This window comes from Denticeps clupeoides, chromosome 10, assembly GCF_900700375.1.
Source record: "Denticeps clupeoides chromosome 10, fDenClu1.1, whole genome shotgun sequence".
Classification (NCBI taxonomy): Eukaryota; Metazoa; Chordata; class Actinopteri; order Clupeiformes; family Denticipitidae; genus Denticeps; species Denticeps clupeoides.
In genome coordinates, this window is record NC_041716.1 from 21,818,273 (window position 1) to 21,832,766 (window position 14,494).

The 14,494-nt window shown below is 44.4% G+C and overlaps 2 protein-coding genes across 3 annotated transcripts; both read right to left on the reverse strand.

Moving 5' to 3' along the window:
- Positions 1 to 3,531: 3,531 nt before the first annotated feature.
- Positions 3,532 to 9,108, reverse strand: rhoab (ras homolog gene family, member Ab). The gene is made up of 5 exons (XM_028994268.1): positions 8,972 to 9,108; positions 6,138 to 6,295; positions 4,820 to 4,940; positions 4,358 to 4,488; positions 3,532 to 4,268 (listed from the first exon to the last, which is right to left on the reverse strand). The coding sequence occupies exons 2-5, from the start codon at positions 6,291 to 6,293 to the stop codon at positions 4,095 to 4,097; spliced, it is 582 nt and encodes a 193-aa protein (XP_028850101.1). The 5' UTR covers positions 6,294 to 6,295; positions 8,972 to 9,108; the 3' UTR covers positions 3,532 to 4,094.
- tmem115 (transmembrane protein 115) lies at positions 6,112 to 13,890 on the reverse strand. 2 transcript variants are annotated; one of them, XM_028994267.1, is made up of 3 exons: positions 12,120 to 13,890; positions 11,613 to 11,864; positions 6,112 to 6,128 (listed from the first exon to the last, which is right to left on the reverse strand). In XM_028994267.1, exons 1-2 carry the CDS (start codon positions 12,974 to 12,976, stop codon positions 11,636 to 11,638), a joined length of 1,086 nt encoding a protein of 361 aa, XP_028850100.1. In that variant the 5' UTR covers positions 12,977 to 13,890; the 3' UTR covers positions 6,112 to 6,128; positions 11,613 to 11,635. The 2 variants fall into 2 exon arrangements, with proteins under 2 accessions (XP_028850100.1, XP_028850099.1); XM_028994266.1 differs by lacking the exon at positions 6,112 to 6,128 and having other exon boundaries at positions 10,937 to 11,864.
- Between the last annotated feature and the right edge of the window lie 604 nt (positions 13,891 to 14,494).

Sequence of the window (14,494 nt, forward strand, 5' to 3'; positions counted from 1 at the left end):
AAAATGAATTTGCTTCATTGAAAGGATATGAAGACAAAAAAAAAGACAAAGGGCACACATAAACATTTACAGCATTTAGCAGATGCTCTTGTCCAGAAGGACATACATCAGTTCTGTGTACTTCATACGTGATCGATGTGAGACAATCAGCTATGCTACATACCATCACAAGCCCTATTACAGTGCAAAGAACCTTGCAATTAAAAAGGAGGAAATGCTTGATGCGCTCAGTGGATGAGATGTGACCTGCTGTTTAATAAGTGCTGAGAGAGAAGAAAGGCCGGGTACATCCATCACCTTAAAGGCAAGAGTTAGTATTTTAAACACTGGTATACATATAAAATATATATCTATAAAGCAAATAAATCCAGTAAAAGTTGGTGTGTGGAGGCATGCAAGAGCATTTTAGAATATAAATTATGCTGTGGATGGAGATCCCATTCTAGAATGTAAATGTGAATACACTCTGCCCTCTAGTGTTCATTCACAACTTGATCTACATGCACCAGGAGTGTTACTCTCACGCAGAAAAAACATTGAGTAGAAACAGAAAGAAGAATCTTAAAAGCACATAATTGGTCATGGGATAAGAATCTATTATTCAAACTAAAGCAATCGCAACATTCATAATAATGTATACCTTAAAAGACCTGGAAAAGCTTTCTGTGGTTCCAGCAGGCTGCCAGCAGCAGGTAAGTAAGGTGGTGGAAACAAATCCTCCACTTACCCCTCCAAACACTGACCAAGGCCTGACAGTCCAAGCACTTAATATGAAGTGCATCTATGCCAACAAGACTCCTCTCCAATGAGAATGAAGAGCTTCAAACAGACAGATCTTGAAAGTAATCTTCTGTTTACCTTCCTTCCTTAGTAAGTTGTTAATGAGAGTCACTTCTGACTGAAGGAAACAGGGCTTCAGAGCTACTGAACCTGAACTCAACATTTAAATGAGCATGAAAAATAATGGAGTTGGATAGTTTTGGTTTTCAGTCTAGTTGTGTGCCATTCTCCAATAATATTTCCATGTTCCATAAACTGGAATACACCACATTTATGAAAACTGCATCTTGACTGTTGACAGTCAATCATGTGAAGAGATGGTTCAAGACCTTAAATTTAGAACATTTCCCACAGTTCCTAAACCCTTTCCCTGTAAAGAGACAACCTTTCTCAATGTGGCATCAATTTTAACATTCTGTGGGTATATAAATGCCAAGTCCATCATTCAAAAAGCCATGAACACACAATGTCACTTAACGGACGAGCAGCATCACCTGGCCATGGCGCACCTTCGAGTCGGTGGCAGGCATTCAGATGTTGGTTGTGAACTTGGTGTGTCTCAAAGTGTCATCAGCAGACTCGCATCAAAACACAGAACATCTGGTTCATGACAGACCCAGGAACGGAGCACCACGAGTCACAACTGACTCCGCCTCTTTGGCTTGAATGCCAGACGACCATTGCAGGTGAAACCATTGACACCAAGACACAGCTGTGAATATTTGCAGTGGGCACAAGCCCATGTGACCTGGACATTGCAGCAGTGGTCTACCATTGGGTGTCGGGTCACCTAGCACAGAAATGATGGTCATCAGCGTTGCTGGAGAAGGCGAGGAGAGTAATACGCTGAAGTCAACATGGTCCCCAGGGTTTGCTTTGGTGGAGGAGGAGCAACAGTTAGTGCAGGAATCACCAGTCAGTGTAAAACAGATTTGGTTATTGTACATGGCTCATTCACTGCACGTCCTTCCTTCAGAGACATCATAGAACCCATCATCATCCCCCAATTCCGCCAGCACACCCCCAACTTAGTTCATGGATGATAATGATCCACAACATTGTGGCAGAATTGTCACAGCTCGACTTCAGGAAGTTGGAGTGCCTCATATGGTCTGGCCATCAATGTCCCCTGAGCTGAACCCCATAGAGCACGTCTGGGACCAGCTGAAGCAGAGACTGAAGGATCGTACCCCATCCCCATGTGACCTGACAGAACTGCGTGAAGAACTTGTGGAAGAGTGAAACATATTGCCTCAGAGCAACACTATTAGGTTATTGAGGAGCATGAGACATCACTGTCAAGCTGGAAACCCTTGCTACTGACATTGTCCATTTTTGTTATTTGAGGCTATCCCTGTTATAGTCAAAATTTTGGGGGTAATAAATATTGAACTAATGAAAATGGTGCTTCCTTCTCATACATATATCAAAGGGAACTTTTACTTATTTCATTAAAATTCAGAGCAAATAGGAAAAGCACTCATGTAAATAACAATATCCCTGTGAGTAGTGTATGCAAAATTTCATCATTAAAGAACGTTTCGTTCCACAAGGTGTCGCTGTACAATTACATAAAAAGCCTTTTCATTTTATTTTTGGGCATGGGTGCGGCAAACTACACGAATAAAATATGAATGAAAATACCTCTGGTTTTACTCGATTTACAATATACAGTTATGTAAGTAAAGGCTTATTGTGAGCCCAGCACTACATTTGATATATCGTAAACATTTAGTTTTTAAATCATTTAAATGTATTTTATTTCGAGTTCTTTCTGTTCAGTTACATCGACTTGTTTATTGGGCATAATGAAATGCATCGCGCTTCTTCACACTCATGCCCGGCCCTGCCCTGCCCTGCTTTTCGCCTGCCAGTGAACACGTGACCCGCTCCTCCACGCTCATTGGCCGAGCCGTGAAGCGATGAGCTCATATTGGTTAAAAATAGGCTCAATCGCAGCGGCTAAAAATAGATCGGTATAAAAGACTGCAGTTTCGCGCCGGCGCTCGTCATTGAGCAGGCAGAACGGGGGAGCGGAGGAGCGGAGCGCCTGACCGAGCGACGGGGAGGGGAACCGGACGAACACTCCCAGCGACTCGCGCTTTTCCGCGTCTGGGGCTAAAGACCTGAGTGAGGCGGCTTGATGACAAATGCCAGAAAGCATTTTAAAAAGAAACTCAAACTTGTAGTGTAACTACTGTGAAACCAGTATATTGAGTGGCAGTGGTGGCCTAGAACCGGCCCCGTAATCCGAAGGTTGCCGGTTCGAATCCCGATCTGCCAAGGTGCAAATGAGCAAAGCACCGTCCCCACACACTGCTCCCCGGGCGCCTGTCATGGCTGATCACTGCTCACCAAGGGTGATGGGTTAAATGCAGAGGACACATTTCACTGTGTGCACCGTGTGCTGTGTCGTGTATCACAGTGACAAATCACTTCACTTTTACTTTCATATAGACAATTGTCCAAAGGCCACCGCCCACCTTTATATTTTGACATGAAGTGAAAGTGATTGCCAGCCACAAAGACGGGCCACCATGAAAGGTGTCCAGGGAGAAAGTACTTTGCTCAGTGTCACCTTGGTGGTTCAGGATTCAAACCAGCAACCTTCTAATAATGGGTCTGCTTCCTTACCTGCTAGACCACCACTGCCCAACATGTATATATTGTACCAATAACAAAGAGCCAAAAGCAACGTTATATTACATATGCAGACTACATTTCCATTCATTGTGGGCAAAACAACACAAGGTCCTTATAAAGTCGTTTATTACACAAGGTTATCTAGTTTACAAATACAACTTCCAGTTATACTTGCATGTACACTTGAGATGTATACATGCGCTTCATATGTACAGAATTGTTTACATTAGCACTCCCCTGCCCTTTCTCAATTCATTTATTGTTCCTCCCCAAAATCAGCCTTAAAAATGACTTCACATACAATATACCACAACAATTCGAAAAACAGTCATTTCAGCCCTGTTGGTTTTCAAAGACAAACATAAGAATCCCCAGCCTGTTGAGACCAGGTGGAGCACTTGATTGGCATCTTGCAGAACGACCCCGAAAAGGTACACATGACAGTATTTGGCAGGTGGGTAGAGTGATTATTTCACAGGCAAATTTCTACTAAAGTCCATAATAACTAGTCGTGCCTTGTTTTAAATACTGTTTCAAAGATATTAAAATAAAGATTTAAAAAATGACAACATTCTATCTTCAGAGTTCGGTGGCATGGAGGGTGTGTGTGCTCCAGGCGTACACTGACACACTTGAAGCCCCATGTTGGGACAGAGTCCAATGGCTGTGTCTCAGAGGACAGTACATTTGGTGGGCTTCTTGCTCCTACGTGCTTGTAGTGCAGCCCTGGTGGCCATCTCAAACACCTCACGCACGCCATCTTTTGTCTTTGCAGAGCATTCCATGTAGCCAAATGCTCCAATCCTGTTGGCCATGTCACGCCCCTCTTCTGCCTTCACTGGCTCCTGTAGGTTGGAAAAGAGGAGGATTTATAACAGGACTAAAAATACACTGTAACTGCTGAACATGATGCTGATGATGTGATGGTGCATACCTGCTTCATCTTAGCCAGCTCACGTCGTGTGTGTTCATCGTTACGAAGGTCCTTCTTGTTGCCCACAAGGATGATGGGAACATTGGGACAGAAGTGCTTGACCTCGGGTGTCCACTTCTCTGGAATGTTCTCTAGAAAGGAAGATTGGCCAGTAAGACACACAATTTTTTTTTATGGACACAACCTGTGTATTTCACACAATACCACAGGCCATTGGCTGTCTTGCTCTATTATTGCTGTGCGGTTGAATAAGTGAAAAAAGGTGGGGTGTGTCATGCCCACTGATAGAATGGGTAAAGCCTGGCACTGATATCGGAGAGGATAATGTGATTATAGGTTAGGACGCAGGACCAAGTTAAATTAGGAGGAATGGGTCATGCACTGTGAAAGACAGAAATAAGAGGATGAGTGATACCATGGTTGATGTTTGTTACTCGTGAATATTAAAAAAAAATTTCATACCCAAGCTGTCAGGGCTGTCTATAGAGAAGCACATGAGGATAACATCAGTGTCTGGGTAGGACAGAGGGCGGAGTCTGTCATAGTCCTCCTGTCCTGCTGTATCCCACAGAGCCAGCTCCACCTACACATGACACATGGACACACACAGATTGCTTACTCTACTGATTGTAAGTCATTTTGGATAAGGCCATCCACTAAATGTAGGGCAGGGACTAATGAAGGAGAAGTGATTGTTATTGTGCAATACTGCAGCACAGCCCACAGTGACACAACAAAATGTGTCCTCTGCATTTATCACATTGGTGAGCAATGAGCAGCCTTGAAAGGTGCGGGGAGCAGTGTGTGAGAAAGGTACCTTGATCAGTGGCACCTTAAACGGCAACCTTCCAATTACGGGTCTGTTTCCTTACCTGCTAGGCAGCCACTGAGTTTAACAAAAGGCCATAAAGACTTCAGTCAATGACAAATGCTGAAAATATGGCAAAAAAAAAAAAAGTATGGACCAAATCACTGACAAGCAGATCATTGAGTCATGAATATAAAAACTCAAAACTGGCCACAACCATGTAGTTGGATATCCAACGTACATTTCAATAATCACTTCATCTTACAATAACCAGTGGTCATCCAGCTCACGCCACTTCAGCACTCTCCTACAATTCGTGATCCATTATGCTTACTGCTTGAATGGCTACTAATATACGTGAACTGGATAATTGGATAAAAAAACTCCAGCAACCAGAAATCAAACAAGACTGCTGTCTTACTGGCAGAACACAATTACTAATGTCCTGTCAAAGCATGTTATCTGTTTAATACAAAATCCAACCAATCAAATTTGCCAGCTTCTGATCCAGTGCAGAGTAGGCGTGTCTTTGCTTAAGTACTTTAATTGTCCTTTCTACAGTGGAGACAGCAATCACTCAGTTCATGTCAGAAAGCAACTACACACCACAATCTCATCACAAACGCCTTTTAATGAGATGGACAGTGCAGTGAGCAATCACGTATTTGCAGAAAAATATTGGCGTTAAACTTTAAAGCAGATCAGTATAAACATGAGAATATATCCCCTTTACAAAATGTTGGGACTTATTCCCAGAGCGATGGTATTCAACAAAGTGACCCAGAATTTATCCTCACAGATCTCCAGGGGCACAAACATTGTAAACATTGAGCCAATTAGCTCAAAGTGCACCGATCAAAGTCCTTAAAACAAATCTGAAAATATGATATGAAAAATATGAAAACACAAAACCAATTTTCATTTACATCTTTTTAGGTAGTTTACTTGTGTGTGTGTGTGTGTTTCCTTTACCTGTTTGATATCCACCTCAATGTCTGCAACATAGTTCTCAAAAACAGTGGGCACATAGACCTCTGGGAACTGGTCTTTACTGAAGACTATAAGCAAACAGGTTTTTCCACAGGCTCCGTCACCAACTATCACCAGTTTCTTCCGAATCGCTGCCATGCCTGTAAATAAAGAATGACATTAACACAAGAGCAAAAAAAACAAAAAAACTGAGCACTACAGATGTAATTAGGACATTTTACTCAAGATTTTTTTCTTCTTTTAACACTGTACAATCCTGTTGGCACTTGTTGTGTTGTCTCAATCAGGTAGCACTAGAGCTACAAAAAAAAAGGGAAAAAGGTAAACCCTCTCCTCCCTGCTTCAAATCAGAGCAGCGGTCCTGAAACTAGCTAGCACTAACTTTACAAAAACACCTACAGAAGAAAACCAGCACCATGCTTCACAGAGCAGCGGCCCTGAAACTAGCTAGAACCTAGCTCTACAAAAACACCTACAGAAGTAAACCAGAATCCTGCTTCAATATAGAGCAGCGGTCCTGAAACTAGCTAGCACTAACTTTACAAAAACACCTACAGAAGTAAACCAGCACCCTGCTTCATACAGAGCAGCGGCCCTGAAACTAGCTAGAACCTAGCTCTACAAAAACACCTACAGAAGTAAACCAGAATCCTGCTTCAATATAGAGCAGCGGTCCTGAAACTAGCTAGCACTAACTTTACAAAAACACCTACAGAAGAAAACCAGCACCATGCTTCACAGAGCAGCGGCCCTGAAACTAGCTAGAACCTAGCTCTACAAAAACACCTACAGAAGTAAACCAGAATCCTGCTTCAATATAGAGCAGCGGTCCTGAAACTAGCTAGCACTAACTTTACAAAAACACCTACAGAAGTAAACCAGCACCCTGCTTCATACAGAGCAGCGGCCCTGAAACTAGCTAGAACCTAGCTCTACAAAAACACCTACAGAAGTAAACCAGAATCCTGCTTCAATATAGAGTAGCGGTCCTGAAACTAGCTAGCACTAACTTTACAAAAACACCTACAGAAGAAAACCAGAACCCTGCTTCAAGATAGAGCAGCGGTGCTGAAACTAGCGAAAACTAGCTCTACAAAAACACCTACAGAAGAAAACCAGCACCCTGCTTCATACAGAGCAGCGGCCCTGAAACTAGCTAGAACCTAGCTCTACAAAAACACCTACAGAAGTAAACCAGCACCCTGCTTCATACAGAGCAGCGGTCCTGAAACTAGCTAGAACCTAGCTCTACAACACCCTGCTTCATACAGAGCAGCGGTCCTGAAACTAGCTACCACCTAGCTCTACAAAAAAACACCTACAGAAGAAAACCAGAACCCTGCTTCATACAGAGCAGCGGTCCTGAAACTAGCTACCACCTAGCTCTACAAAAACACCTACAGAAGTAAACCAGCACACTGCTTCATACAGAGCAGCGGTACTGAAACTAGCTAGAACCTAGCTCTACAACACCCTGCTTCATACAGAGCAGCGGTCCTGAAACTAGCTACCACCTAGCTCTACAAAAAAACACCTACAGAAGAAAACCAGAACCCTGCTTCATACAGAGCAGCGGTACTGAAACTAGCTAGAACCTAGCTCTACAAAAACACCTACAGAAGTAAACCAGCACACTGCTTCATACAGAGCAGCGGTACTGAAACTAGCTAGAACCTAGCTCTACAAAAACACCTACAGAAGTAAACCAGCACCCTGCTTCATACAGAGCAGTGGCCCTGAAACTAGCTAGAACCTAGCTCTACAAAAACACCTACAGAAGAAAACCAGCACCCTGCTTCATACAGAGCAGTGGCCCTGAAACTAGCTAGAACCTAGCTCTACAAAAACACCTACAGAAGAAAACCAGAACCCTGCTTCATACAGAGCAGTGGCCCTGAAACTAGCTAGAACCTAGCTCTACAAAAACACCTACAGAAGAAAACCAGAACCCTGCTTCATACAGAGCAGCGGTCCTGAAACTAGCTACCACCTAGCTCTACAAAAACACCTACAGAAGTAAACCAGCACACTGCTTCATACAGAGCAGCGGTCCTGAAACTAGCTAGAACCTAGCTCTACAAAAACACCTACAGAAGTAAACCAGAATCCTGCTTCATACAGAGCAGCGGTTCTGAAACTCCGCTGGTACAAGATGGCGTCACTGCAGCAACAGATGTCCGTGTGTCGGCCAGCATCGGCCGGGGGAATAATATTCCTCTGATGAGGGATATGTTTCAGTAAAACCCGGTCCGCTCGGTACGTACACACGCTGCTCTTTAACATGTCCACAATTGGAACAAACTGGGTAAATCAAACCTGGTGAGAACAGAGAACAGACCCCCCCTGGATTACTATAATTAGTGTCGATATTAAACATTTACTTACTTTAATTTAAAGGGAAAAATCCCTTCCCGGTCGGCACAGTACAAAACAGCTACACGGGGACGGGGGGGGCATAGAGGACCACCGATGGTAAGTTCCACTGCAGTTAACACACAGACCGTCCATTCGGAAAGAAAGAAAGAAGATTAAAGAGGAGCGGCCTGACCGCACTCCGCTGGCCGGGCTTCCTGCTCTCTTCTCGGTCCGTTTAGCTTTAGCGGCTAATTAGTTCCTCCGAACCTCACAGGGAGTGTTTCTCGGCGCTCGGACGGACGGGGAAAGACGAAACTTTACATCTTGGCGGTTTCCTCTGCCGCAGTGACCGATTCTACTGAATCAGAATCGGTTTAACACCCCCGCACGAAAGATTTCTAATTGCGTCTTTTATCGGTAGCCGTCAAATGTTTTTAATACTGTTCACCGATCGGCGGTACCTGTAATTTATGCGGGGTTTCTCGGCAGCTCGGTCCGCTCCAGGTTCCCGGTCCTCCAGTTCGATAGAATGAGTTTTTCGGGGGCGCGCACGGGGCAGGGTGGCGGCCACGCCTGCCTGCGCGGGCCCGACGTGGTGGGAGGGACCGGTGAGTCATTCTGGTCGTGGAAAGAGCCACTGATAGTTGACCGAATGTTCAACCGTCACCGTTGCCGTACATTGCATATTATGGTGAAAAAGTCTTGCATGAAATTCCAATGGATTTGTTCATCGTTTTCAATAAACTGGTGGAGCATTTAGAGCATTTTTAATATTTAGAAAAATATTAGAAAGGTATTTTGTTCAAACTGATTTGTAAAATCGTGAAAAAAGTGCTCAACAATGTGTAACGATAGCGAGGCCTTCCAGTCATTAATTACATAAAGAAAAGAATACACACACACATACATACAAGGACACATCTTTGTTACTGTTACACTGGGACCGCTGTAGTCACATTGTGTGTCACTGCCCTGACATCTAGTGGCAAAATGATGTTATGGTCTCAGATAATACATTTCACGCGAAACAAAGAGCTAATAATAATAATAATAATGCATGTTTTGTACATTTTATGTTTTTATGATGTGTGTTTTTCAGCAAAGTATGATTGAAAAATCAGCTTCACATGCTGTTGTGCAAATGGAATAGACAAGTAGAAATTAAAGGCAATTAACAAGACCTCCCAATAAAGGCGTGGCTCTGCAGGTGGTGACCACAGACCACTTCTCAGTTCCTATGCTTTCTGGCTGATGTTTTGGACACTTTTGAATGCTGGCGAGTCTACAACCCACACAAGTGGCTCAGGTAGTGCAGCTCATCCAGGATGGCACATCAATGCAAGCTGTGGCAAGAAGGTTTGCTGTGTCTGTCAGCGTAGTGTCCGGAGCATGGCGGCGCTACCAGGAGACAGGCCAGTACATCAGGAGACGTGGAGGAGGCCGCAGCAGGACTCCATCTTTGTGCCAGGAGGAACAGGAGGAGCACTGCCAGAGCAAAACGACCTCCAGCAAGCCACAGATATGCATGTGTCTCTTCAAACAGTCAGAAACAGACTTCATGAGAGCTCGATGTACACAAGTGGGGGTTGTGCGGCCAACACTGCAGCACGTTTGGCATTTGCAAGAGGACACCAAGATTGGGAAATTCACCACTGGCACCCTGTGCTCTTCACAGATGAAAGTGTAGGGTGGCATTTCTTTGTGCTCGCCAGAGGTAGCCTGACTGCCATTAGGTACCATTTTAGTTCCCTTTCATTTTCAATCAGACTCCAAATCCAGATCTCCACAGGTTGATACATTTGATTTTCATCTATATTTTTTGTGTGATTTTTGTTGTCAACACATTCAACTATGTAAAAACAAACTATTTAATAAGATTTCATTCATTCAGACCTAGGATGAGAGAGAGAGAGAGAGAGGCAGGCTGCATCCATTATAGCCATGGATGAGCTGGGAAATTATTTTGTGAGTAAATATGAATTTACACCACTTATTATCTATATTCTAAAGTTAAATAATCAAGACAATTGCGCTCCTTATTTATTAATTTTTATTTTGTACAGAGATTAGAAGTTAGAGATGAAACTCGGGTAGACACACGAAAGCCTTTGCTAGGAAAGGTAACACAGTCTGCATCTCAAATTATACACTTGTTCACTAGTGTTCTCATGGACTGGAACTAATTTGTCTGAAAAAATACTACATAGGAAACAGGAAGATAGTTGAGAAGAGGCAAAAGCAAGAAAGAAAGCATTATTCTTGTTCTTTAGAAAAAAAATAATAATGGGGGAAAAACATGTTTACAAAGCTTTGGCCGAGTGAAATATGGAGCAAATTGAATAAATACTATTAAAGATTGGCATTTAGATTTCAGAAAGTAAAAACTCCAAACAAAGATATATGTTTCTAACCAACCAGTTGACGTATGGGTTAAAACCTGCATTTTTATTTCCTTGACGTTCACCTCTAATTACTGACAGTCATAGCAAATCATAGTAAAATCTCCAAACATTTTCATTTAATTTCAGCTCAATGTAAGATCAAGAACAAAGGACAACACAAAAACATTCCCCATGGTGGCCACAGAGTAAAGTTGCATCTCTTCCTGTGCAAAATAGCTCACTGTGTTACTTCTGCAGCAAGTCTTTACCAAAAAGTTATAAAGAGAGACAACATCTTACTGAATCAATCCAGCATAAGATCGAAAAATGATCTGTAAAATCAGATTCAGTTTTAAAGACAGGAGGGAAAAAGTCATGAAAACTGTAATATTTGTTGTGAGCTACTGTAGGTAGGGGAAAGAAAAAAAAAAGTCCCATAAGCCATAGTAGTTTATTTAGAAACGACATCCCAAAAAGACACACACACGACCAGTGAGTCTTTTAAGCATTTCAGTTTTACTTTGGGTGTCACGTTTGTCAAATGTTCAATGGATCCAATGTACACTTGAACAACTTCAAAGCTGACTGTATAAAAGATTTAAGGCTAAGTATGTGCATTTTTCAACGGCCTGATTGTTTGTACAAAGTGGTGTGTTGTACGACTTTAACTCTAACAGCTCATATCTGAGACACATGCCTGTGAGCTCAGGCATGTATGTGAGTGCGTGCGTGTGTGTGTGTGTGTTATGAGTGAGAGGAGGCATCCTCAAAGCTGATAATGCTGGACTCTTGCCCCGTAGGGTTCTGGGAAGCACTGGTTCCAGCTGCTAGTGCTTCCACCTCTTGGGTAGGCAGCAGAGGCGCATCAGTCCGCACCTCGTCATCATCATCTTCCTCATCTTCCATGCTGGGCCAGGCAGATTGGTCCTCCACTCGCCTGAGACGCTCGTTCAGGGCCTTCAATGCCAGTTGCCTGCAGAGCAATCATACAAACATAATTTAATCAGTTTTTTAATAAACACTAACAAAGTCTAAGCAAAACCATTTCTATTGCTTAATACTACTGTATTTTCCACCAGGATTAGCATACCACTGTTTCTAGAAATTTGTTTCCTTGTTCCCTTAAAAACCCTGTGTTTGCATCACTGAGGCGTGGCTGCTGTCAAACCAAACAAACAGATGAGCACTTGTACAACTGGTTGGGAACCCAAACACTGGCTCTCCTCACCTTCTCCTCTCTGCATCCTGAGGGTCTGTGCCAGGCAGGCTGATTGTGATGGAGGATGGCGCGCCCACGTCGTAGCGCTTCACCATCTTCCTGCACAGCTTCATCTTGACCAGCGCTGCGTGAATCAGCCCGGCTGCCAGACCTACGGCTGGCTGGAGCACTTCCGGAAAGAAGGAGGCGAAGGCAAAGTGGTCTGACATGTCCCCCCGGCCTCGGCTGTGGCGCTGGTAGAAGCGCAGGTAGACCCAGCCAGCCAGCACGCCGTAGAAGCAGGCCGCCATTGGGGCGGCGATCTCAGGCAGCCCGGCCAGCCAGAGCACCGCCATAAACAACAGAGCCAACGCTGGGGCAGCCTTCAGACGCACTTGTGGGACTCGGAGCACAGTGGTGTCACCAGAGGTCTGCTTCAGAGCCACCAGCACCCCACCCAGGAATCCGGGAGCACCGTACACCCGCACGGCAAACAGGTAGTCCAGGTTGAAGGTGGCGGCGTAAGTGAAGAGGTAGGACAGGCCAGTAAGGAGCCCGGCGGACACGTTGACCACAGCAAAGAAGATGAGCAGCTCCATCGCTCCCCACAAAGGCTCCAGCAGCCGGCCAGCCGCCATCACCGTGCCGACACTCACCACCACGCCCCACACATGCTCCTCAACCAGAGCATGCGTCACTAACGTCCATACCCAGAAGTTCGGGGGGAAGAGGTAACCTGGTGTGACCCCGAGTGCATAGGACGTGTCCACTGCCCATGATAGCAAGTATAGCAGCAGTACGGTCGCGCAGATGAACTTGACCACCACGCTCATGCTCGACAGCGCACTCAGGAAGTGCTGCCGGGCCACCGGAAGGTAACGATTCATCCTCCCCCCCCAAATTTCGTCTTCTCAGCTGCGACAGCAGGTAACCGGGAACTTCCAGGGTCGACGGCGTGTGGATGGGGGGACTAGGGATGACCACTCCTCCACATGTCCATGGAGCAGGCTGGGGGCTTCATCCGAACAATCACTTCTGTAAATTATTTCTGTTTCTGCCACCAAATACAGCTCTGGTTATCACGACCTGCCGGTTAATGCTCTTTCCATCCTATGTTCAGAAAGCTGAGACGCGAAAGCAGCAAAATGTAGACGTTTAAAGCCGCCAGGAAGGTGAGGAAGGGCGAGTTCCAGTGGCACCTGTCCTAGTTGAACAGTTGCATAAGTAGACTTTGAAACATTGACATGTATGTTGTTCGCGGTCGATTTACGAGATAAATCGACAACGAAAATAAAGCATCGGCTAGGAATAAGACCCTCCGTGTAATACCGAAACACAATCGGCCGGTTTTGCGAATTAACGTTACACAGCAAATTGCCTGGCAGCCACGGGAAGCGTTTTAGCTAGCTAGCATTTCTTCTTATTTAGCAGAAAAACGACCAAATAACGACAAAACTGTGATACCGATCTAAATTTAGAGTCGACTTCGGGAGCTGTGCGGGAAAGTTCAGCGAGTCTGTATGGCGGTGCTCTGTTCAGTAGTTCGGACAAATGGTTTAGCCGAGCAGTTCTGTCCACACCAGCCTCCTGCGATGAGCCTCCACTGTCGCACAGGTCCGCCCAAGGATCCGCCCTCACGACAGGCCGCCACAACACGGTTTAATCCCACAGCGTCCGACAAGACAGCGCCATCGGCCTTTTTAAACCCAGAAACGACTTTAGCATGACGCCGCTAATTCTGTATATGATTCGCTAGCGACGAAATACCAAGAAGAGACGCGAGATTTGCCGACGTCACCAAATACTCGAGACGTTGCACTTTACGGCACAATACTGCACAGGCCGACGGGAGATGGCGTTCCATATACAAGACCATATATGTGTCCGAAACGAGCCGTTGTTTAAAATTAATTTAATGTAACCTAATACATTTTCAAAATGTAGATTGTCAGGTTAACCTTTTTATTGAAAGCATGTCTATTTTATTTATTACATACATTTATTATTTCGTACTTTGCCACTATTCTGTCATTAATAATGCAACATGATACATGAAATCAGGTTCATATGTTTTGGGAAATCGACACAGTCATAATCGTTTTGGCTTTAATTTTGGCACAACCACAATGGATTTGAAATTAAACAAGCAATATTTGCATTACCTGCAGCCTTTCAGCGTTAATTTGAAGGAAACAAGGTGCATGGTGTAGGAATTACAAAAGGTTTGTATGTGTTTCTCCCACCTTTTAAAGGTCCCCTGACATGGAAATGTCACTTTGGTGGATTGTTTAATGTTAATACAAGTTCCCCTGGCATACGTATGGTCCTGCAGTGGCTAGAAATGGCAATAGGTGTAAAGAGTGCTTTGGCCATTCTGGCGCGTTCAGAGAGCGGCAGCTCAGATG

Coding starts and splice junctions, on each gene's coding strand:
- tmem115 (XM_028994267.1), bottom strand. CDS start 12,976: ATGAATCGTTACCTTCCGGTGGCCCGGCAGCACTTCCTGAGTGCGCTG. Junction 11,865..12,119: donor CAGGATGCAGAGAGGAGAAG/GTGAGGAGAGCC, acceptor ATTGCTCTGCAG/GCAACTGGCATTGAAGGCCC.
- rhoab (XM_028994268.1), bottom strand. CDS start 6,293: ATGGCAGCGATTCGGAAGAAACTGGTGATAGTTGGTGACGGAGCCTGT. Junction 4,489..4,819: donor AGACAGCCCTGACAGCTTGG/GTATGAAATTTT, acceptor CTTCCTTTCTAG/AGAACATTCCAGAGAAGTGG. Junction 4,269..4,357: donor AGCTGGCTAAGATGAAGCAG/GTATGCACCATC, acceptor TCCAACCTACAG/GAGCCAGTGAAGGCAGAAGA.